This window comes from Anastrepha ludens, chromosome 5 (assembly GCF_028408465.1).
Source record: "Anastrepha ludens isolate Willacy chromosome 5, idAnaLude1.1, whole genome shotgun sequence".
Lineage (NCBI taxonomy): Eukaryota > Metazoa > Arthropoda > Insecta > Diptera > Tephritidae > Anastrepha > Anastrepha ludens.
In genome coordinates this window covers 116,716,840-116,743,608 of record NC_071501.1, presented here as the reverse complement: position 1 = coordinate 116,743,608, position 26,769 = coordinate 116,716,840, and the positions used below count along the sequence as shown (strand labels likewise).

General features: G+C 38.6%; 1 protein-coding gene across 1 annotated transcript in view; it reads left to right on the top strand.

The window, feature by feature from the left end:
- Nucleotides 1-1,893: 1,893 nt before the first annotated feature.
- Nucleotides 1,894-26,769, top strand: part of LOC128864855 (putative uncharacterized protein DDB_G0271606) — a 66,004-nt gene continuing 41,128 nt past the window's right edge. The window contains exon 1 of the mRNA XM_054104613.1: nt 1,894-2,356. Within this exon, the coding sequence (XP_053960588.1) occupies nt 2,296-2,356 (61 nt within the window). The 5' untranslated portion in view covers nt 1,894-2,295. The remainder of the gene's footprint in view (nt 2,357-26,769) is intronic.

Genomic DNA, 26,769 nt, shown 5'->3' with positions numbered 1-26,769 from the left:
CGTTTAGGTTTGGGATTGGAGAAATGCACCCATTTTTCATCATCCGTAACGATTCGATGCAAAAAAGACTTGCTTTTGAACCGGGGGAGCATCATTTCACATGTGATTTTTCGATTCTCTTGCTGCCTTTCATGCGACACCCATCTTCCGACACCCATCTTCCGACCTTTAAAATCATTCATGCCCATGTCTTTCAAACGTTTGGAAATGGTTTTTTGGGTCACTCCCAACTCCTCTGCCATCATTTCTTGCGTTTGACCATCATCTTCATCCAACAATGCTTGCAATTCGGCGTCCTCAAACTTTCCCGGTGGCCGGCCACGGCCCTCGTTCTCCACGCTAAAATCACCACTTCGGAATTTTTCAAACCACCTGAAGCACTGTTCTCTACTTAGAGCATGTCCACCATAAGCTTCTATAAGCATTTGATGAGCTTGAGAAGCGTTTTTCTTCAATTGATAACAGAAAATCAACGATGTCTGCAAATCGTAGTTTGAAGGCACGAAATTCGACATTTTTAAGAGCGACAAAAATGCATTGTTGTATGAAACGTAACAAACAATGAACTGAATATTGTTGGCAGATGACAGACGAAAGAAATAAGGCATTTGGGAAGGTTTCAAAATACTCCTAGCGACATCTATGGACTAATAGCTGAAAGCCTCATTTCATAGGTATATACCTCGTAGTCAGTGAGAAGAATTGGTTACTCATTTCAGAATAAATACATCACTAAATATTTCGTTGGGAGTGCTAAAACTTCAAATGACGCACGTGAAAGCAAAATAGTAGCAGCCTTCCTATTTTCATTTTTTTTCACTCGCTAACTGTTATTATATCTGACATAATTTTGAAACTTTTCTGAGCTAAATTATTATTTTTTATTTATTTATTATTTAAATTTTGCGAAATTTAGAATGAATCAAACCGAATTCAGTTTTTGTTTTCTACTTTGCCTTGACAATCAAACGTACAAAATATTGTTGTTGGTTTAGTGCTACCACTTTTAATGGATGCGGCTTGGAGCGTGTTGAATAATTTGGCAGCCAAATTTAGTACCCAGTGCACCTTAATTTAACTAAATGCGGCTAAACACTTCTTAGTGATATCGAAAAAAATGAATAAATTTGTTGCACAGTACCATTGCGCGCTTTTCTTGATAATGGTAAACATGTGCGTAATTTCCTCACACTGCCTAAAAAAAAATTGGAATCTCCCTACCACACTTTCGTTTTTCTTACATACATACATACATTTATCAGTGAATAAGCACACCAAAATTCGCCACGACGTGGACGCCAAGCTTACCGAACTTGCCGCAAAAAAGCTAGAAGCATATTTCCTAAAACTTTAACTTGCGCGCTTTCTTTCGAAGCTTCGAAAGGTTGCTTAAAAATACTTGAAGCTTCTCAGATACTCACACATATAAACGATGGTTTTCCTAAGTTGTACACAGCCAAAAAAAAAATGGCTCCTGTTGATATCGCGCAGCAGCTTTTGCTAAAAGCTTCAAACCGCCAACAGCTGTTTAACGCTTTGGTGTATTTGTACTTGCACGCGTCGTATAGATGCATTGGTAGAAATTTAGCTCACACCCCAAATCTAAAATTGAGGCGTTTCGATGGCGCTCAATGGTTGCTACACTGCGTCGACGCGATTTTCACTACCTACGCTCTTTTGCTACGCGGGTGATTGGTGAGCTTCGTCTTAACCCAATGCATTGCCAGCAGTGGCGGTACACCCTTGCACATTTCTACCACAACGCAACACCTACTCCCCGGTTCCTTGGCAACGTTTTCTCTTCGTTCTTTTTACCACTTCGCTGATGCTCGTTGATGTTCGTTTATGCCTGTCGCACGGCAGCGCTGGCCATTGGATAGCTTCGTTGTTGCCACAACCTGATGCTTTGCATCAGTTCGACCTGGTGAGCGCAGACTAAACGTTCGAGTTGAGCGGTTAAATAGGTGCAAGTATCCAATAATAGCATAAAAATCCTCAGTTAAGTGAAAGTAAGCAATAAGAAGCAGATTACTGCAATAGTCAACATCATTAGCAGCAGCGTCAACCACATTAACCTGCTGCCAACGCCGTCAGGCAAATACCATCAGACTAACAAAAAAAACAAAAACAAAAAAAGGATTCCCATTTGTGATCGACATCAGTACTTGTTGACTACTTGGATTCGCAGCAGCAGTTGGTGTTGCTTTGACAGTGATTCTTCTATAGGCGTAAAATTTTCCTTCGTATCGCACAAAATTCGCTAACATATGGCAGCATTTGTGCCATCCGCACTGAATGAAAATATGCAATACGCCTATCGCCAATTTAGCCTTAATGAGGCAGCGGCTGTTGGATGGTAAGTAAGACGAAATTGTCTTTGAGTTATTCCCCCTTGCGTGTGTGTGTGTGAGCGGTGGCGTGTAGGTGAGAGCGAGGGTAAGTGCAATAAGATAAAAAACAAAAGACTACTGACAAGAAGTTGCGTGAGTCTTGCCAAAGGGTCTCTTTTCCTTTCTGAGTGCTCTTGAGTCAGCTTGAAGCGTCGACAGCCTGATGAGGTGTCAAGTTTAGTGTAAAAATTACACTGTAAGTGTATAAGAGCAATCTGCGGTGCGACCTGTTGAAATGAATGCTTGTGGAAAAGCGTACAGACGGACAAGTGTGGGCTCGTAAATTAATAATAGCATATATTAGTGTGTTGCCCAATAAACAAAGCTCATAAATTTTAATATGAGAGCGATGATGGAATGCTAGTGCATTACTCATTTGTCCACCCTCCAAATTTCAACCTAATTGCGTTGCAATTTCACTGCGTTGATGAAATGCTTGATTTATGGAGACTATCGATTGAAAGCTGACAATAAAGATAGCATACTGTTGGGCGCTTTATGGTTTGCGTAAATTCGCATGGGTGTATTTAATTATGCAGAGGAATGTTTGTGCCTGCTGAAATATTACGATTAAAGATAAAAAAAATTACTCTATAAAAAGTGATAATGAATACCTCATGACGAAATTTGTCCCATGCGCCTGCCATTATCTAAAAAAAGCGATTTCATTGGAAATATGTTACGGACGCAATAGCGCAATTTGACCTTTCATGTTGCAATTAAAATTATTTCCTATCATTGGCTCTCATAAATGGCTAATAATATGTAGATATAAAAAAATATGTATGTGTCGATGTCTTCACGTAAGCGCTCCAGTTTGCGTAACGTTCGATTTGCGCAACAACTACCACATTTTCTGCAAGCCCAACTTGGATTATTAATTTTATTTTTTCATTTTTTTCTAAGTATAATTTACTCCTGTATGCGAATGGCTTGAAGATTTATTATGAAGATTCGTTGTATTCTTCGGACTGAGCCAATTGTACAGTTAGGTGCAAAATTAATGATCTTATCGAAAGCTTTATAACTTTTGCAATTTTCGCGGTGATAGCAAGTAAAAAGAGCTTATGGAATAGTGGAAAAGGCAATAGACCCAAGTACTAAGTGGAAGAGGTTCCAGCCTGTTTGTCGAGTCATTCAAGCTTACCCTGCGCAGGTGTAGGGCATGGATTAGTTGAAAATGTGCACGAAATTTAGGACCCTTTAAGCTAACCATCCCCGTGAGTTAATAAAGGGTGGTTAAGTTTTAAGGGCCGGTATTGATTTTGAATAAAATACAATTTTTTTAGAAAATGATTGTCATTTCTCTTTATTATGATAATATTGGTATGGTTGAATTACATGTGGATGAAAATGGTCCCCGCCGCCTCGGCGGCCCACCTCCATCCGACGGTCCAAATTTTCAATGACGCTGAGTCATAATTGAGGTTCTATGCCGTTAATGTGCCGAATTATCTCATCCTTTAGCTCTTGAATTGTTGCTGGCTTATCGATGTACACCTTTATAACACCTCAAATAACCCCAAAGAAAGAAGTCCAACGGTGTCGTTGACGTTTAGGTGTGGTTCACATTCAACATCGGCCCTTGAAATTTAACCACCTTTTATCTTGTGGGCAGTTCTGAGGGGAGAGTGGTAGATTTTGTAGAGCTGTTTAGTTCGTAGGTGTAGCTGTGAGGCTACAAGTCGTGCATACTACTGTGCCGGTATAGCAGTACTCATAAAAAAGTCCTCTAAACGGGCGGCATCATGAAGAAAACAGAAGCTACCTAAATGAGGAAGAGGTGATCTCACTGCGTACACTCCTATGCTATCAATTAGAACAAAGACATATTTATACATATCATATCTAGCACCACACTTGAAGACATTATTCGAATACAAGAGTGAAAGAATGTTTCCTAATTATTCTGTCAAATTCGGTTTTAAAACGAAAAATTTTCTGGGTTAGAGAACTCAACTAAATAGGAAATGCTTAAGACCTAAGATGCGATGACATGGAAAATGACTTAAGAAATTAGAACGACAAATGCAAAATAAGGCTGAATAACATTAAAATACCCGGTAAAGAAAAAATGTGGGAACGTGCAATGAACAGTGCGGATATATACGATTTTTACATCATAATATAGGACATAATTACTTTTGGGCCGATTTGAACAGGTACAGAAATTTATTGCATTATGTTAAACGGACTGTATAAGAAAAACTGCTCCATCTGTAACTTAAATGAAATTGAAACAGCCCATCTTAAAGAGGTCTCAGCTAATTCCATTTCTGATGCTGTCAGTCAATGTCTTTGCTAATGTTTTTTCTTCGAATTTTATTTCAGGCAATGCCGATTTTGCGTTTGCTCAAGATTTCCTGTCTAATTTAGATACTTCCATCAACTTTAGGAAATTAAATTTGACTGAGAAGGATGTCATTGTTGGCATAAATCAGCTTAAGTCTTCCACTAGCACCGATGTTGGTGGTCTATGTTCTTCTTCTTAATTGGCGCGATAACCGCTTACGCGATTTTGGCCGAGATTAACAAAGCGCGCCAGTCGTTTCTTTCTCGTACTAACCGGCGCCAATTGGACACACCAAGTGAAGCCAAGTCCTTCTCCACCTGATCTTTCCAACCACCAGCTGGTACCGCATCGAATACTTTCAAAGCCGGAGCGTTTGTATCCATTCGGACGACGTGACCCAGCCAACGAAGCCGCTGGATCTTTATTCGCTCCGCTATGTCTATGTCGTCGTAAAACTCATCCAGCTCATCGTTCCATCGTCTGCGATATTCGCCGTTGCCAACGTGCAAAGGTCCAAAACTCTTACGCAGAATCTTTCTCTCGAACACTCCAAGCGTCGCTTCATCGGATGTTGTCATCGTCCAATCTTCTGCGCCATACGTTAGGACAGGCATGATGAGAGTCTTGTAGAGTGTTAGTTTTGTTCGTCGAGAGAGGATTTTACTGCTCAGTTGCCTACTTAGTCCAAAGTAGCACTTGTTGGCAAAAGAGATTCTACGTTGGATTTCAAGGCTGACATTGTTATCGGTGTTAATGCTGGTTCCTAAATAAATGAAGTCTTTTACAACTTCGAAAGTATAACTGTCTACAGTGACGTGAGTGCCGATACGCGAGTGCGCCGACTGTTTGTTGGAAGAGAGGAGGTACTTCGTTTTGCCCTCGTTCACCACCAAACCCATTCGCTTTGCCTCTTTATCCAGTTTGGAGAAGGCAGAACTAACAGAGCGGTTGTTAAGGCCGATGATATCGATATCATCGGCATACGCCAACAATTGTACGCTCTTATAAAATATTGTGTCTGAGCGATTAAGTTCTGCGGCTCGTACGATGCTCTCCAACATCAGGTTTAAGAAGTCACACGACAGCGAGTCACCATGTCTGAAACCTCGTTTGGTATCAAACGGCTCGGAGAGGTCCTTCCCAATTCTGACGGCGCTGCTGGTGTTGAGCAACGTCATCTTACATAGCCGTATTAGTTTTGCGGGGATACCAAATTCAGACATCGATGGTCTATCGGTTATTCTAATTAAAAAATCGAGTTCAGGAGTCAACTCACACAGTCAGAAGAAGAAGTAAGCTCGATATAGCGCGTAAGTAGACTAGAAAAATAAAGGAAGTGAGGCCGCACTTATGGATAGTCTATCGACCGCAAAAAAATTTTAGCCGACTTTCTTCGATTGTTGAGATTATACCAGCTATTAAAGAGGTAGTGTAATCGATGTTTCGTTATGTTTTCACTTCCTACTGAGTCGATTCAATTATATTAATTACTAGCGACGTCTACCTTTTTCATTAAAGAATAGCCAATAAATCGTTCGAGAGGAATGCACATTTTTTATATGGGTCTTTAGCATTATTTGTTAAGTGTTATTTGTTATCTCTCAACATTGAGTTGGCATTCTCTTCCGTCGACTCCGTCACAGGAATAGGGAATCTATCAGTCCACATTAAGTCGAATTAGTATTTACTCACTTGGTAAAATTACAACTAAAAGTTAAGACATTAGCTTCCTTCCAATTCCTCGTTTGTCTTCGATTTTACCTTATTTAGGACCACGCATAATATGACCAAAATATGCGGTATGCGGCGATTTATCGTTCATAATAGCTCCCTATCTTTTCTAAGTTTCGTTAAGACTTCTTTGTTACTAACTTTGCCTGTCCACGATATTTTCATCATCCGCCGATAGCACCACATCTCAAACGCCTCTAATTTATTCATACTCGTGACCACTCCACTTAGTGTCCATTTCTCCACACCGTACAACAAAACAGACCAAACGTTACATTTAAGGTATCGAAGATGTAATTTTATATTCAAGCTTTTGTTGGAACGAACTTTCTTGTAACTGAATAAAGCTTCCCTTGCTGCTTCAATCCGGCAGCAAAATTCCTTTGTCATTGGTGCATGTTTCGCTAAGCCAACATCCTAGGTGCTTAAATCGAGATACTCTTTGGATAAGGTTGTTAGATACAAAAATGTTTGAATTGGTGATTTGTTGAGAGTTTTTTGAAACAACAATGAATTTGGTTTTTTTGGTGTTAATACTTAGGTCGTATTGCAGACTTTTTCGCTGACTTCTTTAAGGACATATTGCAGGTCATTAATTTTGTCAGCCATTATTGTGGTGTCATCGGCAAATCGTATGTTATTTATTATTTTAGCATTGAATTTTATTTCTAATTTGAGTGATGCCAAAGCTTCTTCAAATATATATTCCGAGTATAAATTGAAGAGCATTGGTGATAAAACACATCCTTGACGAACTCCTATTTTGTTTGAAACATCACTCGTCCCAACATTTTGTAGTCTCACATTCGCAGTTTGGCCCCAATAAAAGTTGGAAATGCACCTTATTTCTTTTTCTGTTCATGGTAATGTCCATTTGACTTAAAATGTCAAATAGTTTTGTGTGTAGTACCTCCGCAAAAGCCTTTTCATAGTCAGTGAAGTATATAAAAATATCTTTGTGGACATCTTTACAGTTAGATTAGATTTGATTAGATTAGATTTGTGGGGCGCTGGACGAGCCCAAGCACTCAGTCAGTAGACGATTGTACTACACCCGGATAGATATCAGTAGAAGGAATAGAGATAGGAAAGATAAAATGTGGATGGTCAAAACGGATAAATTACTTTGAGGCCACTCTTTCACAAATCTCTTGGATTCATTGATGCATTTTAAGAGATCTGGAAGAGGAAGAGTATGAACTTTGTCCATATTCAATGTATTGCAACCCAATATCCTAAGACTAACTCTGGAAAATGCAGGACAGCTACAGAGAAAATGCTCTGCAGGGTCGTCATTTTCAAGACAGGATAGGCATATCGGGCTGGCCACGACCCCCATGGTAGCCATATGCTGACCATAAACGTTGTGCCCTGTGATTACACCCACCAGTACTCTCAGGTCCTTCCTGCTGAGTTCTAGGAGAAAGGTCGCCGTTTTCCTGTTTGGTTCTTTCACAAAGCACTTGGCAACTCTGCACGAGTTCAACTCACACCAACGACCTCTGTGGGTAGACCTCATGAAGTCGTCAATCTATAGTTGAATCAAAGCGGAATTGACACCTAGAAAGGGTTCAGGGCCTAGTGGCATACTTACAGAGCCTTCATTTGCCAATTTATCGATCCCTGTAATACCACAATGTTCAGGCATCTAAATAAGACTAACTTTGTTGTATTTTGCAACATTGTTCAGTTTTGTCTTACATTCAACCAACTTCGAAGAGCAGCGTGGGTTAGCAAGGGTTTACAGTACTAAGACTTGAAGGCTGAACAAGGCTTCACGCGTTCCCATAGCTTGTTTGAATCCAAATTGTATACGACCCATTGGTTGTTCGCATTTTGTAAATAAACGGTCGTGAAGAATCTTCAGGAATATTCTCAGGCCATGACTAATTAAACTTATGAGTTGATAATCGTCGCATTTGTTAGCTCTGGATTTTTTAAGGCAACGGGCCGAAGGTCGACTGCAGCCACTCCTTTGGATATACACCAATCTCTCTATTGGAACTGAATTCTAATGAAATTCAACCCACTAAATGGCTAATGGTGTTTATGAGTAGCTTCACTTTTTCATTAATTTTTTAGTTATCAAGCTCAGCGGCGATTGCTTTTAAGCCATGAGATAAAAAATTAGATTTGCCAGCCTTATGCAGTACAATTACAACAAAATATGTACAATATTATTAATGAAATTGCTAATGCATGCTTCACGTGAAGGCCGCAAACAAGTCTAACAAAATGTGGCGCTAAATTGATTTCACTTTGAACGGAACCCGCGCGTTCACTAAAGCTTAGATATGCCAACGCTAATTAAATAGATTAAAAGTTTAAATGCTATTAAAGGGAAAAAGCGGGATATAAAAGTTGATAAGTTGACATACAAACAACACCAAAAATCTGACAATGGGACGTTTATTCACTCGCCAAAGGCAGTAGATATCCAAGGGTTCTGAGAATTTAGGTGTATATGTGAAACCTTTATCTGTAGTTAAACACTTTTTCATTTCTTGGGAAGTTTGCTGATATCACTGCGTATGAATATAATTACCGCTATGTAAATACGTGACTCAGCAATGCTCAATAATACTGAAATAGCTAAATTTGGGGAATAAGGGATTGCGAGCACAATTTAGTGCTCCAAAAATGTTAGCAGGATTTCATGGAAAATTTAGCTTGGTGTTTTTGACATACAGATTGTTTTTAAAGCAAATGTGTCAAACTAATCAGTAGGTGTTGGTAGCTTTTTGGTATCAAAACTTTTGCAAAAAAAGGTGTTCAAAATCCGAGCACAGTGTTATTGATATGTAAAAACAGCAGTTGAAAAAATTATTTGAAACTTATTTGCAAATGAATATTAGTAGAAAAACACGACCGTTCTCTCGGTGAGACATTTATTGGAATTAATCATTAATGCAAAATATTTATATTTGTATTTCACACTATTTTTCTTAAACGGATATCTTTATATTATTTTATTGCTTCTTTCGGTGTTCCTCCTGGTAGCATTTTGGACTCATTGTTCATTATAATTTTTATTAATGACATCCCTGAATATTTCAATTTTTCTGACTTTATTTTAAATGCAGACGACTCAAAAATTTTTAAAACTGAAAAGACTAACTAATTCATCGGTGCTTTATACTGCTGATGAAGTTCATCAGATTTTTCATATCAAGCCCTGCTGTATCAGTAGGCGTAGAAAAGAAGTGAGAACGAAGATGTCTAAATCTTAGTCTCCCGAGAGCAGGGCAGCTAAGAAGAAGTTGCTGAGATGATTCCATCTCATCCTCCATACAGCTGACGCAAAAAGGACTCGAAGTAATTCCGAGTCGCATGGCATGCATACCGCGCGGATAGGGCCCTGTGAGGATGCCCACGAAATTTGAGAGCTGAGATTTTGCCATCCTCCGAAGATCCCTCGAACGGCTCTCAATTACGTGTTGCCAGAAGGATTTCGCAAACTTACAAGTTTGTGTTGAGTTGACGCGAAGCTTATCGCCAAGCCAAGATTAGAGCGCAGGCTGTTAAGGGGATTCCAATCCTCTCTTTTCGCTGGGAAACTACCTTAAAGGACCCTTGTCTGGTCAGCTTAACCACTTCGCAGTTTTTCGCAATGTCACTATGACCAAGTATCCAGATGAGCCGTATGTCAAAGAATTCGAATGCAATCGAAAGTGAAACCAGGCATTCCCTACCAGTTTCGAGTTCAACGTCATTGAGCATAGGGCCCTAGTCGCCGCTTGGCTATCGGAATAAATATTTGCTTTCTTGACAGTTATTATAGAACTAAGAAACCTTATATTGCTAGATTTACGAAATGAATAAATTAATATGTTTGGACGCGCTGGATGGTGTCTAGTGATATTCTAAAGAAAAGCAAAATTAATCACCCAATTTTTGTTTGTATTCACTAAAAAAGTTATTTTGAGTGATGGTAATCTTTATTTTAACCTTCACGTGCTCCAATTTACAAAAATTATAAAACTTTAGATAGGGTGATTAAGTTTGCGCCACCTTGCACTAGAATATACTTATATAAGTATAAAAAGAAGTACACAAAATGTTCAATCGGAATACTGGAACGCATCTTTTATATATTTTGATTTTATTTTATATCGTACACAGCAGCCGTTTGTGATTATTCGGGTGATTGTTTAATAGTTTGAGACTTTAAAATACAAATTATAAATATTGTTGGAATAAATTCTTTTATTTTATTTTTTTGTGTTTTTTTTTTTAAATGGTTATCCGTCATTTGTTGGCCTTGGCTACGAGTTACTTGGCCCATTCGATCAGTCCCATTTTTGACTACTTTTTTCAATCAATTTGACCGTATGGCACCAGTGGTGGCTTAAATATTGCAACAAATCGATTGCTAAGCACTATGGGTTAGGTTAGGTTAGATTGGAATGGTTGCCCAAGGAATGGGAACACTTGGACCAAGATAAACGGATTCGTCCTTTGTGATACCATTACGAAGGAGGTGAGGTGAAAGCGAAAAAAAGCACTGTGGGGCAAGTTGCGGTGCTTTGTTGTACCTAAATGTTGGAGATACTTAGCTGATTAATTTTTATGGCTCGATAGCGCTTGCCATTCACCGTAACGAACATTTCGAGAAGAGATTAATTAATTAATGTTTTTTTTTTTTTCAAAGTACATTCCCACAATCTGGAAGCCTTGGTCTGGCGTTAAACGATTCATGAGGACTTCCCAAGCCGTATTAAGCAGAAAAGTCCACGCAATTTGCGTTCTCAGCTGTCAAACCATAGTTATCGATAGTTCTCATGGGCTTTCATAAGGGCCTCATCGTGTAGGTGTTGTATTGGCGACGTCGTAAGACATCCTGTCGCGGTCCTTAATGCAGTTTTTTGGCAGGTCTGAAGCTTCGCCCACTGCGAATCACTGGTTTCAGGCAACCAGACAGGCGCATCATAGTTAAGAACCGGCCGGCCTATTGCTTTAAAAGTCGACAGCAACATTTCCTTGTCTTTGCCACAAGTGCTGCCGGCAAGCGACTTGAGAGCCTTGTTGCGATTCTGTACTTTAGTTGCAATAGTGGTTGTATGTTAAGGAGAGCAAGCTGTCAAAGGTAACTCCCAATATTTTGGGGTTGTTAACCGTCGGAATTTGTGTATCATCGACTTTCACCTTGAGTTGTAGCTTGAGCTCCTTTGTCAGGTGGTGAAAAGGGTCGCCGCGGATTTAGTGGGGAGAGAGTTGTAAATTCCTCGCAGTGAAGAAGTGAGAAAGGCTGGCGAGGTAGTCGTTTACCTTGGAGCATAGGCCATCAATGTCATTGCCCGACGCCATTATCGCGCAGTCGTCGGCGTATGAGACCAGGGAGACTCTCTCTGGTGGCTGGGGGAGTTTTGAAATGTAGAAATTGAAAAGAAAGGTGAAAGGACACCACCCTGCGGTACTCCTTGCTTTATTTTCCTCTGTTTAGATGTTTGGTCTCTAAATATCACCGACGAATGACGACCACTTAGGTAGTTCGCGGTCCACCTCTTCAGCCCTGGCGGGAGTGTCGACTGTGAAATGTCATCTAGTAGCGTGGCGTGGCTGACTGTATCGAAAGCCTTTCTAACGCTACTAGGTCAGTCCTCTCGCAGGGGCGGTTTTGGTTGAGTCCGCGGTGTACCTGGTTGTTAATGACGGTGAGTGCCGTGGTGCTGCTATGCACTCTTTGGAAACCATGCTGGTGTGAGGCTGGGGTCAGGTGTTTCTTAAAGAGTGGGAGTAGAAGGGCCTCAAGAGTCTTCAATACTGGGGAAAGGAGAGTTATCGGGCGATAAGACTCCCCTTAGTAGGCTGGTTTCACAGGCTTTAGTAGTGGGACCACTCTCCCTAATTTCCACTTATCAGGAATGACATAGACAATTAGACCATAGACAAGTTGACAACCTTGTTGAGATATTATACTCCCAATGGACCCAGCTTTTTCAGCATCAGCATGTTTAGTCCGTAAGGGCCAATGGCTGTGGATGGTTTCATGTATTTGATGGCCCCCTGAACCTCATCGCTGGAGAAAGCAAGTGGCGCACTGTTGTATGTAAGTTTGTGCAGCCGTCTGGTAGCACTATGTTTGGATCTGTCGGCCGGAGGATGCAGAATGAATTGCCGGCTAAAATAGCTCGCGCATCTCTTCGGATCCGACGAGGCACGACCGTTGAAGGTGATATCCACCTTGTCGTTGTGCTTCGTCGTTGTGCAACACCTACACGATGAGGTCCTTATGCTGCCTGTTAAGGAGCATAACAAATTGCTCAGTAAGCAGTTTCTGCTAGGGTGTTACAGCAGGCCTCACGCATGCAGACACCTGCTCCACCTCCCAGACACATCAGGAGGCATTTGCTCAACTACGCGGACGAGATCCTAGACAAAACAGACAAATAGCTACTGGATCGGACAGTGTACAGACAGGCCATAAACGACATCCATCGCGAGACTCTCACCACCTTCTTAAGCTCCCGAGCCCCGAATGCCGTTATCGGAGTCCAACCAGCACCAATCGCAGGCGAAGAGCTCCAACTTCCCCGAGAGTCCCGCGTAACCTTGGCACAATTACATTCTGGATACTGTAGCAGGTTAAACCTCTACTTATCCAGAATCGACCCTGACATACTAAACATATGTCCAGCATGTAAAGGCACCCACACGGCACTAACCACCTTTTCACACGCCCCATTAAACCCACTCATCTGACACCCTTCTCCAACCCAACTCGATACAGCTAGTTTCCTGGGCCTACCGTTAGATGAGCTAGACGAAGTCGACCGGTGATTACGCTACACTGACAGGGCAAAGGTACTGCTACAACAACATTAACATATGTAGTTCTCATGCAGCTAAAAAAACACCCAATGCAAGTACATATTGCAAATAATATTAAAATTTAACACAACTAGCCCCTTTACACAGGTTTTGATATGCTTTTAGCTATTGCGCTGACGTTCGTTGATAAGATCTCCATTTTCCACTCTTGAAGTTCAAATTTCTTGTGTTTTGAATGCAATTTTCGCCAATTGTGCACTTTACAATTTCTTGTTTGTCTGCCTGTCATTTGAACACCTTTAATAAAAATCAACTTTTACTCAGAAAATTCGAATTTAAGCGCCATTTAAAACATCGCCGACAACGAAATAGAAATGGCAGTGGAAATTTTCGCATAAGGCTGAGCAATAAAACTGGCAGTGAGACTGACAATTGAATAAATTGCACTCCATACACACCATTTATTTATCGTGTTCGCCCCAACACCTGCCCAGTTGTTTGCTTTGTCAAGTTTTTCCATTTATTTGCATTGCTTTAGAATTTGGTTTCTCTAATTTTTCCTTTTTTCACGGCATTCAGAAAGTATAGTAAGTGAGTGAATACTCGTACATACACACAGCGACATATAACTAACTATCCTATTTCTATATGTGAATGTAGTTGCGCAGAAAATGTATATATAATATATGTACTGCCATGCACTTGCATACTCACAGGTGCATATTTGTTTGAATAGTGATTGAGTTCATTTTACTCGTATGAAAAAAACTGGCGCTTGCAGTTCTTATTGTGTTGACTTGATTGGTTTGAACGTGATCGCAATTTTTACAAGTAGGTACATATTTTTCGTTTTTCAATTTGCTTTTCACCATATTGATTCGATTCACTTTTTACTTCAACTTTTTTGAAGTAACGCTCCGTGGTATTTTTATGTGTTGCATGCCACAAGAGTATTCAAAAATAACGTGAAAATTGTAAACCAACCAATATCGGTGCATATCGCATAAGAAGAGAATATATTTGTGTGTATGTATAAGAGGTTTGTTCAAAGCAATGATGGCTTTTTTATGTTCATCAATATCCATTTTCAATTAATCCTCCTGACATATGGTGCCGAGCATAACTGATATTTGAAATAGATGTTTAGTTTTTTAATACATATTTACTATGCTTTTCGAGTTTATTTGTTCTTTTATTTTTGATTTTTTTGCAAATCCACATTTTGAACTTTTTAGGCTGAACAATTTCTAAATGTTTGGCCATGAAACACCAAACGATGGAAAAAGTTTTTATCTTGTAGCGGCTGCTCCTCTTCGACATTTCTGTCATAAAAAAGCTTCTCATAACAAACAACTGCCTTAAAACTGAAAAACCCTCCATTTCTCGAAAAACATCCAGACGAACACCTCAAATAGAAGGAGGAACTCGGCTAAATACTCAAATACCAAAAGGGAAGTAAGCTCAAAGAGCGATGGTCCGGTCTAGAACGCTGCAAAACTTCAAAGTGTTTTGTGGCAAGTTCCAACAGAAAACTGTCAAGCCTTCTACTAAAACTTGGAAGGATCGACGTTCGATTGATGGTCGGTATTATTACAGGACACAACCCAATGGGGTCAATATATGACCACCATTAGAATCATTGAGGGCTCGATGTGCCTGTCTTGCTTGGAGAAGGCGGATAGCACTGGACATTTTCTCGGTGAGTGTCCTCCCTTTGCTAGAGAAAGACTACGAGTTTTGGGTTCCGATGTCGTGAGAATGAGTAATATTCGTGGAGGACATTTACACATTTGCCAGAGAAACTGGGAAATTCTCACAAGACTAACTACCTTTGTCTCTGTCTCTATTCTTTCCTATCTCTTTCTCTGATACTTTTCTCCTTTCCAGAGCTCAACGAAAATTCAAATTGATCTGGAAAACTTTATTATTTTTGTGTAGAACCATTCATGACATTTATTTTTTAAAGATAATCTCTTTCAAATGTTGCTGGAGGGCTTCGGCCTGTATCTCTTGAATAACTTTAGGAATGTTGGCTTCCAATACTTCAATCGTGGCTGGTTTATCCACAAAGCATTTAAACGTTAGATATCCACAAAAATTAAAATCCAAAGGTGTGATATCACACGATCTTGGTGGGCAACCCACTGGTCCGAGACGAGAGAAAAATTGCTCACCGAAACAACGACGCAGTAAATCCATTGTTTCATGGGCTGTCTGGTTTTATGGCAAGTAGTGCCGTTCGCCGTCTTGGTGGAACCAAATGTTGTGGAGATCACGGGCTTGAGCTTCTGGCATCAAAGAGTCGGTAGCGTTCGCCATTCCTTGTTCAATTGGCGCCAGCCTCGCCTTTGAAGACATATGAGCCAATAACTCCTCCAACCCATAGGCTGCACCAAACGGTGGTTTTCAGTGGATGTAATGGCTGTTTTTGAATGGCTTCGTGGTTACTCTTCAGCCCAAATACGGCAATTTTGTTTATTGACATAGCCATTAAGCCAAAAATGGGCCTCATCGCTGTACGTGATAAGTTGGCCTGAGCGTTGGTTGGTTTAAGTGGTGATTCGCCTGAGCGCGCGATGAACACTATGCTAATATATGTGCAGAGAGATGTTATTTTTTTATATTGTTGCTCTAGTTTTTCTTAAAAATGTCATGTAGCATCTCTATCATCAAGGAATAAGAAAAAACTGGCTCATGAAGTTTTACGAAAATAAGTGCAAATTTTAGATGGCTCAATAATCGTTTGATTTTTTAATATATTTTTCGCATGACTTTTGCACATTATTCGATATAAAAACTAGTTTCTGGTGGCAAAAAAGCGCAAGACCGATTAGAAACTTCAAAAAATATACATAAAAGGAATCAACCAGAGTTTTTTATAAATTACACATTTTATATGGACAAAAATTCAAAAGCAGTTACTAAAAATTTGTTTTTTTTAATCAAAGGAATTATTTAGCTACTTTAAGTTTCGATTGAGTCGGTACATCACCTCCTCCGTGAATGTCCTGCACTTGAAATAAGTCTTGCCAAATATATAATGGCCAAGATATTTGAAAACCTTGACCCCTTTGAAGACCTGAGAAATTTGAAAAACAAAAAAAATAAACAAATTGTATATAATAAAAATTAATAAGTAAATAAAATTTTTAAATGTCAAAACTAATAAATTTTGATTTTTATTCTAAAAATTCGTATTAAAAAGCTCGAAATATAGATGAAAACTTTTTGAGTTTTTTTAAATTTTGTGTATAGTCTGGGAGTTGATTTAAATAGTTTTGGTTAAAGAATGAGCAAAACAAAAAAAATTTAAAAAAAAATTTAAAACAAAAATAAAAAAATAAAAACTTAACTCGAAAAGCTTTTTTAAATATAAAAACAAAAATCATCATGCACTCAGTTATTAGATTAAATTCATTTGAGGTTTACACTTTGACCACTTGGTGTTTTGTGTCATCTACTCATCCGCACCCAGACTTCTCAGACCCAGTCCCCTTATAAAACTCAGGATAAAGCTGGGTTACACTGAGCGGATGTGCTTTTCTTCTGGCTGCAAATAGCCGAGTCTCAACCTTCTGCGCGCTATAGTGCGGCATTCAAAAGGAAAATGGATTGGAGTCTCCTGGGATTAGTCGCAGAAACGATCGCTCAGCCATGCTCGCCATTGTATAAAAAACTTACGCCAGCGCTTTTTCCAATTTTCGAAGCATTTCTGCATGATCTGCATTTTGGCATGCCCTGCCATTTTTGCTCGTCTCAGTGGTGCCATATCTAACTCAATTCAGTTTTAAGAACAGAAAAAAGCCTCTGAGGGCAGCAGTCTGATCATGCTTTTGTTTTGCCAAAAAAAAAAACAGAATATGTGAGCATGCAGTGACGTGTGACCTTGGCATTAGTATGGTGCAATATCTATGACCGGGTCGTCCACAGTTAGGCAAATGGTGTATAACTTCAGGGAAATACTTCTTTTTGACTGTAGGACTTTCTGCCATGAACTCACGAAATCAGCACGCCGTTATAGTCGGAGAAAACCGTGGGCAAAGCCTTCACATTAGACCGAACTTGTCGCGCTCTTTTGGGTCTTGACTCTTCGGTGCACTTTCATTGGATTGACTTGGCCTTAATTTCAAAGCCATAATCATAAACCCATGTCTCGTCTCCAGTTCCCACTTCCTTGAAAAAATGCGGATTTTCGTTGAATCCATTCCACAGCTTCTGGACGTTGCTCATACGACAGTTATTTTAGCCATTTTTTGGCTTTACGATAGAAAAAAATCACCAAGCACACCACAACACGTCTAACCTTTATATCTGTCAAAAACAAGCTAAAAAGGCAAAATAGCTGATAATGTGAAAATTAGGGTCAACATAGCATAAAAAAAGAAAAGAAAAGAAAAATAAAAAAAATTTTTAAATTACAAAATCTGCTGCCCGCGAAATTTTAAAGTGACCTTTCTTATTTTATCTATGAATTTTAAGTGTCCCGCAAGAATACTTTTACAGTGTGCATGCACAGGTGTGAGCAAACAGCCAACACACTGAGTGAAATAAAAAAATGGAGAAAAACACAAATTTTATATCCAATATAAAAATAAGTTTGCGCATTTATCTGATTACAATTTTTTTCCCGCCTCATTTTAATCCCTCTTCACATTTGTCAGTTAATTAAAGTTTTGTCAGCAGTGTTTTTTTTCAAATTCCCATTGATTTTTAATTCTGTTTGCTACTGCGGCGGTTCTTTTTCACACGCAAACACGCACACATACAAGCAGTATTTAGCTACCCTGCAGGAAAAGCCTGAACCGCCTCGTGAAGTGAGTTTATGGTGCGAAACCACTACGATTTCGCCAGTTGCGAAGTGCATGAAGAAATGTGTCATTGAAATGTGACAATACCAGAGCTGAAAAGTATACGCAAGCAATTGTCTCTTACGCATATTACGCGCATGTCGGCTGCGGCGTAGAATGACTTCTTGCTTGCTCGAATCAGGCTGTGGTGTCTGAAATGCCATACAAATTGAGTTAACTTTAAAAAAATTAAAATTATCAGTTGTATAAATTAACATTTTTTTCACTGATTTTAAGCAAGAAGTATGAATAGTTTTGCTCACTTGCGAATCCAATCTCCAGAATAAAACGACAGCGCTTTTTCTTTCCAGTTCTTTTCTATTGACACTGTCAGCAGTGCGAGCGTGAGCATGGTTTTTTTACTCACAAAAATATTAGATTGGGGAATAAGTTCGTAGGGTTTTTACCGAACACATTTATTTAAACAAAAAATAATAATTATATGAACAAGTTAATCAATTATATATTCACCGTTGTTGTTTACAACCTCCTCCCACCTCTCGACCTATTTGTTGATGCCTTTCCCCCGAAATTCGCCTGGTTTGGTGTTAAAGAAGCTATTGAGACAGTTTTTAATTACCTCTTTGTTATCGGAGAAAACGCCCTTCATATGGTTTTAGAGAGAGCGGAAAAGATGGTAATCGGTCGGTGCAAGATCTGAAGAATACGGGGTATGCTGAAGGAACTCCCATTCGAGCGCTTGGATTGCGGCTTTGACGACTTGAGCCACATGGGGCTTGGCCTTGACGTGGAGGAGTGTGATTTGACCATGTGGATGAGGTCTTTAGGTTCGATTAGTCTCATTCACGTGATTTAGCTGGCCAATGTAGGACTCCTTGTTGACCGTGGTATTCTTTTCGAGCATTTCCCCGTGTAGCGTGACGATTCGGTACAAAAAGTGTTGTTTATGTCCGCGTCTTTCTCGATGCCGGGCGAGATACTGAGAAGCAATTTAAAGGCGACTTTCTTTTTTTTTTTTTTTGAGCTCGTGAGGCACTCAGGCTCCCAATCTTTGTTTTGTTGAATTTTTCTAATATTTGCAAAAACTTTGAAAATTGGATTTATATATATGGTTTTTATTAGGTAATCATCTATACTTTTATACAAAAATAATGTACATTCAAAACAAACAAAAAATAGTAAAAATTGGTAAAATTATTGATTTGGCATAGTTTTTGGTGCACTTAGTTGACCTCTATTGCAGAGATATCCTGGGCTAACTTTGTTGCATCAAAGAAAGTGTGAGCACTAGTTGACTTGAACACAGTGTGAAGTCACTTTTACGTTAGCTTAATTTCCTACTGGGTTTGTCCAATGTATGTATGCATTGACTCAATATTTATTCATCTCCTTGTGTGTGTGGTATGAGCAATCGGTGTGCGCATACAAAACGATGCTGTGTTATTTAAGCTCGTAGGTTCGTGTAGTCTGAGGTTTGTCGAATTGGAGGTTGTAGAAGTAATTTTTGTGCTATGAAATGACCTGTGTTACCAGCAAATTACATTAAAATGGCGTGTAATAGATTTGTATGAAACTGCACACACACACACTATAGTACATATTTTCGTAAGTGTATGTGTATTAAGGGATCACTGATTTTTTATCGCAGCAGAAAAAGGTAAAAATAATAGCTTACAAATCATTATGAGATTTTGCCTGCGATTGCCATTTTTGAAATTATCCTTTGTGGGGTGGAGAGGGGGAGCGAAAAGGTATCGAATGAGTGGAACTGTACCTTAGTGCCATGAAAAATGGTTGCATGATTTTAAGTTGAATTAAAATTAATCAGATTATGGGTATCCATTTTAGTATTTGAAGCAGCTAAATAAGTTAAACGGTTCTTCGAGTGACAGGTTTACAAATGTTAGCAAATCTGAAGTTGGTCCAGCAGTTTTCCGACTTTTAGCAATCATATTTTGCGGAATATTCCAGAAGAAGTTAATTATCGAAATCGAAACCCATATTTTCCTGAATCGATGATACCGAAATTATATCTACAAAAAGTTTGCCTAGATTTGTTGGCGCTTAAGTGGCCTAAAAAACTGAAGCGCAGTCTTCATAGTGCACGACATTTATATAATATAAAGTTTGCTGAATGTGATCCGGTTCCTTCACTTCCCTATAGTTTCTATAGACATTTTTAAGTGAGGTTTGGAAACCGGCGGTCAAATGGCAAATTATCCAGTGACTCTTTAGTATTCCAGCTAGGGTTCATATAGTTTTCTTTGAGATAAAACCTCTGCAGGTATTCATAGAAGTCCACCTGCTGTTGATAGATACGACAGCCCTCTTCTTAATTTGTGTAGAAAGAATACTTGGACTCTACTCACAAAATCTCCTGTTCTTTTTCCTCTCGCCTGCTTCTTCATTTGCTGATGCTGTCCCGGCATCCCGTAGAAATTGAGGCTGGGTTTGCCAAAGAAGTTATCGGGATCTTCAACTTGCTTAAAAGTATTTTTCATGTTAACTGTATTGATGTAGAGTAGGAAAACAGAACATAAACAAAAGTACCTGTAAATAAAATTGATGTGCCGATCTGTGGCGTTGGAATGAAATCACTAGATGGCGCTGATGTAAGATTATTTTTGAGAAAATATGTGTCGTAAGGCTTTAAAGCATGAAATCTTGCACCCTTGACGTTGAAATAAAGCGTACCTGGGAAGAATAAGATTTAGAGAATAAGAATAAACAATAATAACACCTAAAAAAAAAGAAGGTATGACCCAAATAGTGGTAAAAATGAAAGAATACATCGGATTGAATATTTTCCCTACTTTAGTGCTCTATACAAAAATTTATTAAATAGCTACCGATTCTTTTATAAATTTGTTTTTCCTTCCAATAAGAATAATTACCATTAATAATATCAGGTTAGAATTAATCCTGCTCAGTATAAAGTCGATACTTATTTGATACGGAACAATTTTTTACAACGACAATGGACTGGGTAGGCAATTTCAAAGCAGAGCCCTCTCTCGATGCACGAAAAAAAACTCTATCAATCACTAAATGTCCCGGTCTTCCTGTATCGCGCTGAGTCGTGGACAATGACGAACACCGATGGACGGTTATTAGGAGCTTTCGAGAGAAAAATTCTTCGCACGATCTATGGTTCGATTTGGTCACTGGTCGCTGGTGGAACTCGCAAAAGGAAAACGTCCTTATCTACGTTGGAGAGAACAAGTCGACGGCGACCTGGGGTTTCTAACTGGTGTCAACGCGCCCAGTGCAAAGGTGATTGGCGCAACATTTTGGTGGCGGCTAAGACCAACCATCGATTGTAGTTGTCTGCTAAGAAGAAGAAGAATGGATACGATAATTGATGTGTATTAAATTTTGCACTTTCATTGAAAAAGAAATGGACTTGTCAAACAAGGAATATTTTGCATCGATCTCTGTTTTGAAAAGTTTTTACTGAAGGAAGAGCTGTTGAAACCAAGCAATAATTTCACTTTCAACTGATTTCCTAAATTTTTTTTTATCCAAAAGAGCAGGACGAGAAAGCACTTCGCTGATCAAGACATCAATACCCATTAAAAAATAATTCAAATAATTAATGACCACTTGTTATAAGAAGTTCGGGAATAACAGATGCCGTTTCAGCGGGAGTCAGCGAAGAAAAATAGTTTCAAACTAAATTTATCGCATTCAAGCTGATTAGGTTTGCTCTCGGGTCCGGTCTATTTCCACTGTGCGATGTTTCCGCACTTAGGTAATAAATTCTGTGCACCCGGTTTTAAGGCGTTTGACTCCGTCTTTACATTCACCGCCTTTCTGCGTCCACTCTCTAAGTACTCTGAAAGAGGTCAAATGCGTGAGGTGGAAATTAAATTCTGGTAATTTCATTATAACTAGGAAACTGAGAATAATGAATCGTCCGTACTCAAAGATGATAGATTACAAAATTTGACCATCCAAAGCAAAATTATGAGAGTAACTGCGTGCGCCTTGTCACCCGAGACTAGGCATATTTATACACTCTTTGAATGCCTTCAACACACCCACAGCAAATCGTTATGGTCAGAACAGCGACTGACTGGACGAGTGTAAAAATTTGCCGAGCCTCCGGTGACATGGCGATCCCCAATCAGCCGCTGTTCAGCCGGTATCTATTTGCTGTGGGTGTATTGAAGGCCTTCATATCTTCACAGCCTTCAAAATTTCCTCAACGGATCCATAAGCTATGTTCAAGTCCTCTGCCGGCTTTCTGATGATCTGCTGGTTAATTTGTGGTTATTTTCAGCTTTTCTTTCGCTTTGTTGATGTTTTCATCAGTCTTCGATGTCGACGGCCTGCCATTAAGTTCTGGCTGTGCCATCCTCAATGGATTTACGATCTTGTCAGCTGAAGCGTTCATGCCACTCGTAAATGGCTATTTTCCTTTAGAGTATTTTCATTGACGATCCATTTTTAATGCAAAGTTTAATATAATATATAATATATTGCTGCAAATGCAAATTCATTTTTAAAACTGTCAATTTGCTCAAAAAGGTGGAACTTTTGCAAATGTCAAGCAATGGCGATAAAATTGGGTATGAGTATTAATCACAAATGCACAGTGGCAGCCTAACAGAACTGAAATCAGTAGGCTTAGAGGGCTACCTGGCGGTTGTGCCGGTAACTTTTTGTTTAAACTTTGCGCAATTGTTGGAGTTGCTTCTGAGAAATCAGCAACATTTAACGAAGCATTTTGAGAGAATCGCCTATGAAAATTTCAGTTAGAATGCGAACCCCAATCTACCGGTCACAATCGGAGTTGCGAACAATCATTTTGAATATAAATTCTAGATAAGTTTCAGAAGCGAACCTTGCATTTATTTTGAAACCTAACAAACATAAATTCAATTCACACTGAGTTCGTTAATTCACAATTTAACACTTTGCAGAAGCAGCTGTCGTATTTGTGTAAGAAAGGCAATATAACTTTCGCATGGCTTGCTGTGCCGTGAGGAAGGATATAAAGCTACTGCTGGAATAAAGTTTAGAAAAAAATACTCAACACGTGCGAGGTATCTTTTTGCTGAAAGGTACAAGAAAAACAATTACGAAAAAATTCCACAAATTTTCTTATTACTCTGCTTAAAAGTCTTCCTTTGTTAATAGGAACCTAAATATATCTGCAACAATGCTCATTTGTTTACTAAAATATATATTTAAATATTGTATGTAAGCGCAGAAAGCTTGAATGGGCTACGTGAAGCTTAACATTTTGGGAATTGCAAAAGTTGCCGCAATAAAAAAGTAGCAACTTTACTTATAAACATAAAATGAATGAACAACAAGAATTCAAACTGCAGGCGAGGAGTGGTAGAGCTGGCGAGCTAAGCTTACAAAAAAGCATAAAGTGGAAGAGATGCAGCGGAGGGGCTTGAAGTAGATGCAAACAAATTTATAAAACACAAATTGTTATGAAAATTATAAGACCAAAAAAGCAATGCTGAGAAAAAGCAGCAGGTCACGAATAACAGGCAGTCGATAGAAAAGAGCAACCCTAGTATGGCGGATAAAGGGACTGAGAGCAGCAGACAGAGATGGAGACAAAGTGGAGAGAGTGGACTGCAAGAACAATCGAAGCGGAAAGGAATGGAAGACAAAGAAGTGAGTGAAAAGTTGAGCATGCAAATTACACAAATTGTTGGAAGGCATCAGAGGCAGCATCGGCAGTGTGGCCAAAAGCAAGCGTGTGGGCGTGTAGTAATGTCGCTCGCAATTGAGGTTTGTGTTTAACAAATGGACTCCTATGTGGCTTCGCCGTAATCAGTAATGAGAAAATATAGAAGCCAATGAATTATGCTCTTTGTGGCATGAAAAACTGAGGAGTTGGATGGGTAAGACATAATTTATATGAGGATGATATCAATAAAAGTTAATGAAAGCCAATGATTTGAGCCCAACAACGAAGCCTAACGATGTTCCTTCGAATATGAAATTCAATTAAATCAAATAAAGTAAAAAAAATCGTCTTGTTTCTTTAATCCCAAATTAGTGAAAACTTAGCTTGAGATGTGAGCGATCGCATAGGAAAGAAATTGCGGCCAATGTTTTTGTTTTTGTTGTTGTTTGAGTGGTTGTTTCCCCACAAAAATGTTGTACTTTGTTTTTTTACATACAAATATCGGGTGTTTTTTAAGCTGCATGAGAACTATCGATATCGATAACTTCATTTACAGCTGAGAACGGCTAACTGTCTTGAGATTTCTGCTCAGTAAGATTTGGCCAGTCATTATGCAGTCTTTGAAGTTCGTTGCATTTACATGAAGATGCTGAATGTTTTCTGGCTCTTTCATTTCTTTCAGCAAGACTTGGAATCTGGTGGTCAAACTGCAACTATGTTTGATCCAGCTCTCAAAACTTTTCTGAACCGAACTCTATTTACGGTATAGCCATCAAAGCCGCCTTCGATTTTTCGATTACTTCCTTTCGGCTGTTACTCGTAGCGTTCTTTATAAGGTTCAGTAAAGTTTTGCAAGTAATTATGAATCCTTTAAGCCAAAAAAATGTGGAAATTTATTTTGAAAAAAAGGAAAAATTAATTAATTAACCTGCGAATCTCATTGAGCACTGCGAGCATCATGGGACCTTAGGTCTTTCGAAACGAAAAAAGAAGCTGCCTTTACGGTGAATGACGAGCGCTTTCGAGTCATGCTGACTACCAATTTTTGATGCCAAATGGTCAGATTTATTGGAAAAAATAGTTAAAAATTGAACTGATCGAGTAGACTATGTAACTCGTAGCGGCGTTGGGCAGAGTGTAATCAAAAAAATTCATTAAAAAATCTGAAGTGCTGTCTGTGAAACCGGCGGTCATATGGGAAATTTTTGAGTGACTCTTTAGTATTCAAGTTAGGATTCATAAAGTTTTCTTTGAGATAAAATATCTGCACGTATTCATAGAAGTCCACCTGCTGTTGAGAGATACGCCAGCCCTCTTCTTAATTTACATGATGGAAAGAATAATGAGATGACCCCTATCGTGGTTCCGTTACTTTGCTCTCAGCGAATTTGACAACGAGTTACGTGATTTTAGCTCCAGTATGGGCAGATCACCATTTTCGTAACTTGATTTAGCATTTTTTTTGTTATTTAGTCTCGGAGTTTTAGTTCTTTCTTCATGATATTTCTCGCCTGTTCCAATTAAAATGTAATGTTTAAAATTTTGTAAAATAGACATTTTTTTAGTTAAATAATTCCTTCAGTTTTATTTCGCTTTACTTTTTTTAACATCTTTTGGCATTGCCTGCGATTGCAGGTGTTGTTCGTGTTCTTCTGCTTTCGGCAGTCAAATCTCTCTCTCGCTACTGCAGTGTTGCCTAGCTTTGGATATAAAAACTCACTAAAATTCCCATTTAAACAAAATAAAACACCAAATTTTTATTGAACCACTTAAAAAACTTTGTATGCGTGACAAATTGTCTTTAGAATGTGAGTTTTTTTTAAATAAATGTGTTAAGCTTATGTACAATTTAATTTATGAGTTTTTTGTTAAGGGAACGACTTATTTGCTATATTTGAGGTTATGTAACTAGATAAGGTACTCTTTTTGTAAAAATTTCAGTATGGTTTCTTTATTATTTTCTAATATTTTGTGGCTTATTTTTACAATGAATACACCTCTTGATGCTCTATGTCCCACTAAGGATTGATGGCAGGAAGAAACGATTACACCTCTGTGGTTTTACTCCGCATTCAGTAAATTCGAAAAATGTGTAAAAAGGTTTTCAATCTTAATAAGAGTTGAGAGAGTGGCATTTTTTATTCTTGCACAACCTTAAAAGGAGCAAAAAATTAAATTCACACTTTCAAAATATCAAATTTAAATAAGAACCAACTAATTTTCATTATCACTAAAATCTTCTCAGAGTGACCTTTTTTAATCTTCTTTTGAATAATAATAATTTTTTTTTAACTTTAAGTTTCGGTAGCTTTAAATTAAAAAAATAAGAAACAAACACGAAACTTCAACATTTTCGCATTTTCGGTATAAGAAAGCACTAAATTTATTGCGAAGAGCAAATGGTTGGCAATACTGCACAACTCGGAAAAACGTAACGTCACGCACTCTCTGATGGGCGCAATCTTCTTTCTATCATTCTTCTCTTCTTCTTCTTCTTTCTATCATATTCTCTTCTTGCTTAATTTGTGTATAGAGAATACCGAAAGAGACATTAATACTTTTACTCTACTCTCACAATTTCCTATACCTTGTCCTTTCACCAAATTTTCTTGTAATAAAAAATTCAATCCAACAGTAGGTCCCTCCATTTGTGGAAGAACAGAAGTGTACGCATTAATTATTTATTTTTATTTATTACATAGAACTGCTGAACACTCCATGCTCTCCATGCACTCCATACACCTAAAAGCTGAAATTTACATAGTACAATTTTTTGTGAAGTTATGAATTTTCGGTGATGACTGACAGTATTTCTAATGACTCCTGAGTATTTTAGCCCCGCCAGCTGAAGAAACAGGCACTGCAAAATTTGAAATTGCTTGAAGTGATTTTCCATTTACTTATTCAATTTGCTTGTTTTTTAAGATTTCCAATCCTCAACAGTAATTTTCACTTTCGCACTTCTTCTCCTGTGACCCATCCTTTCCACTGTTTCCAATTTTTTTCCTTGAATTTATATTTATTTTACGTGCTCATCAATTTGGCTCAATTTGTGCGTGTGTGTCTGTGTGTGTGAGCTTACACTTGCTTGCAGTTATTTATCGAAAGTTTAATTAAAACGTT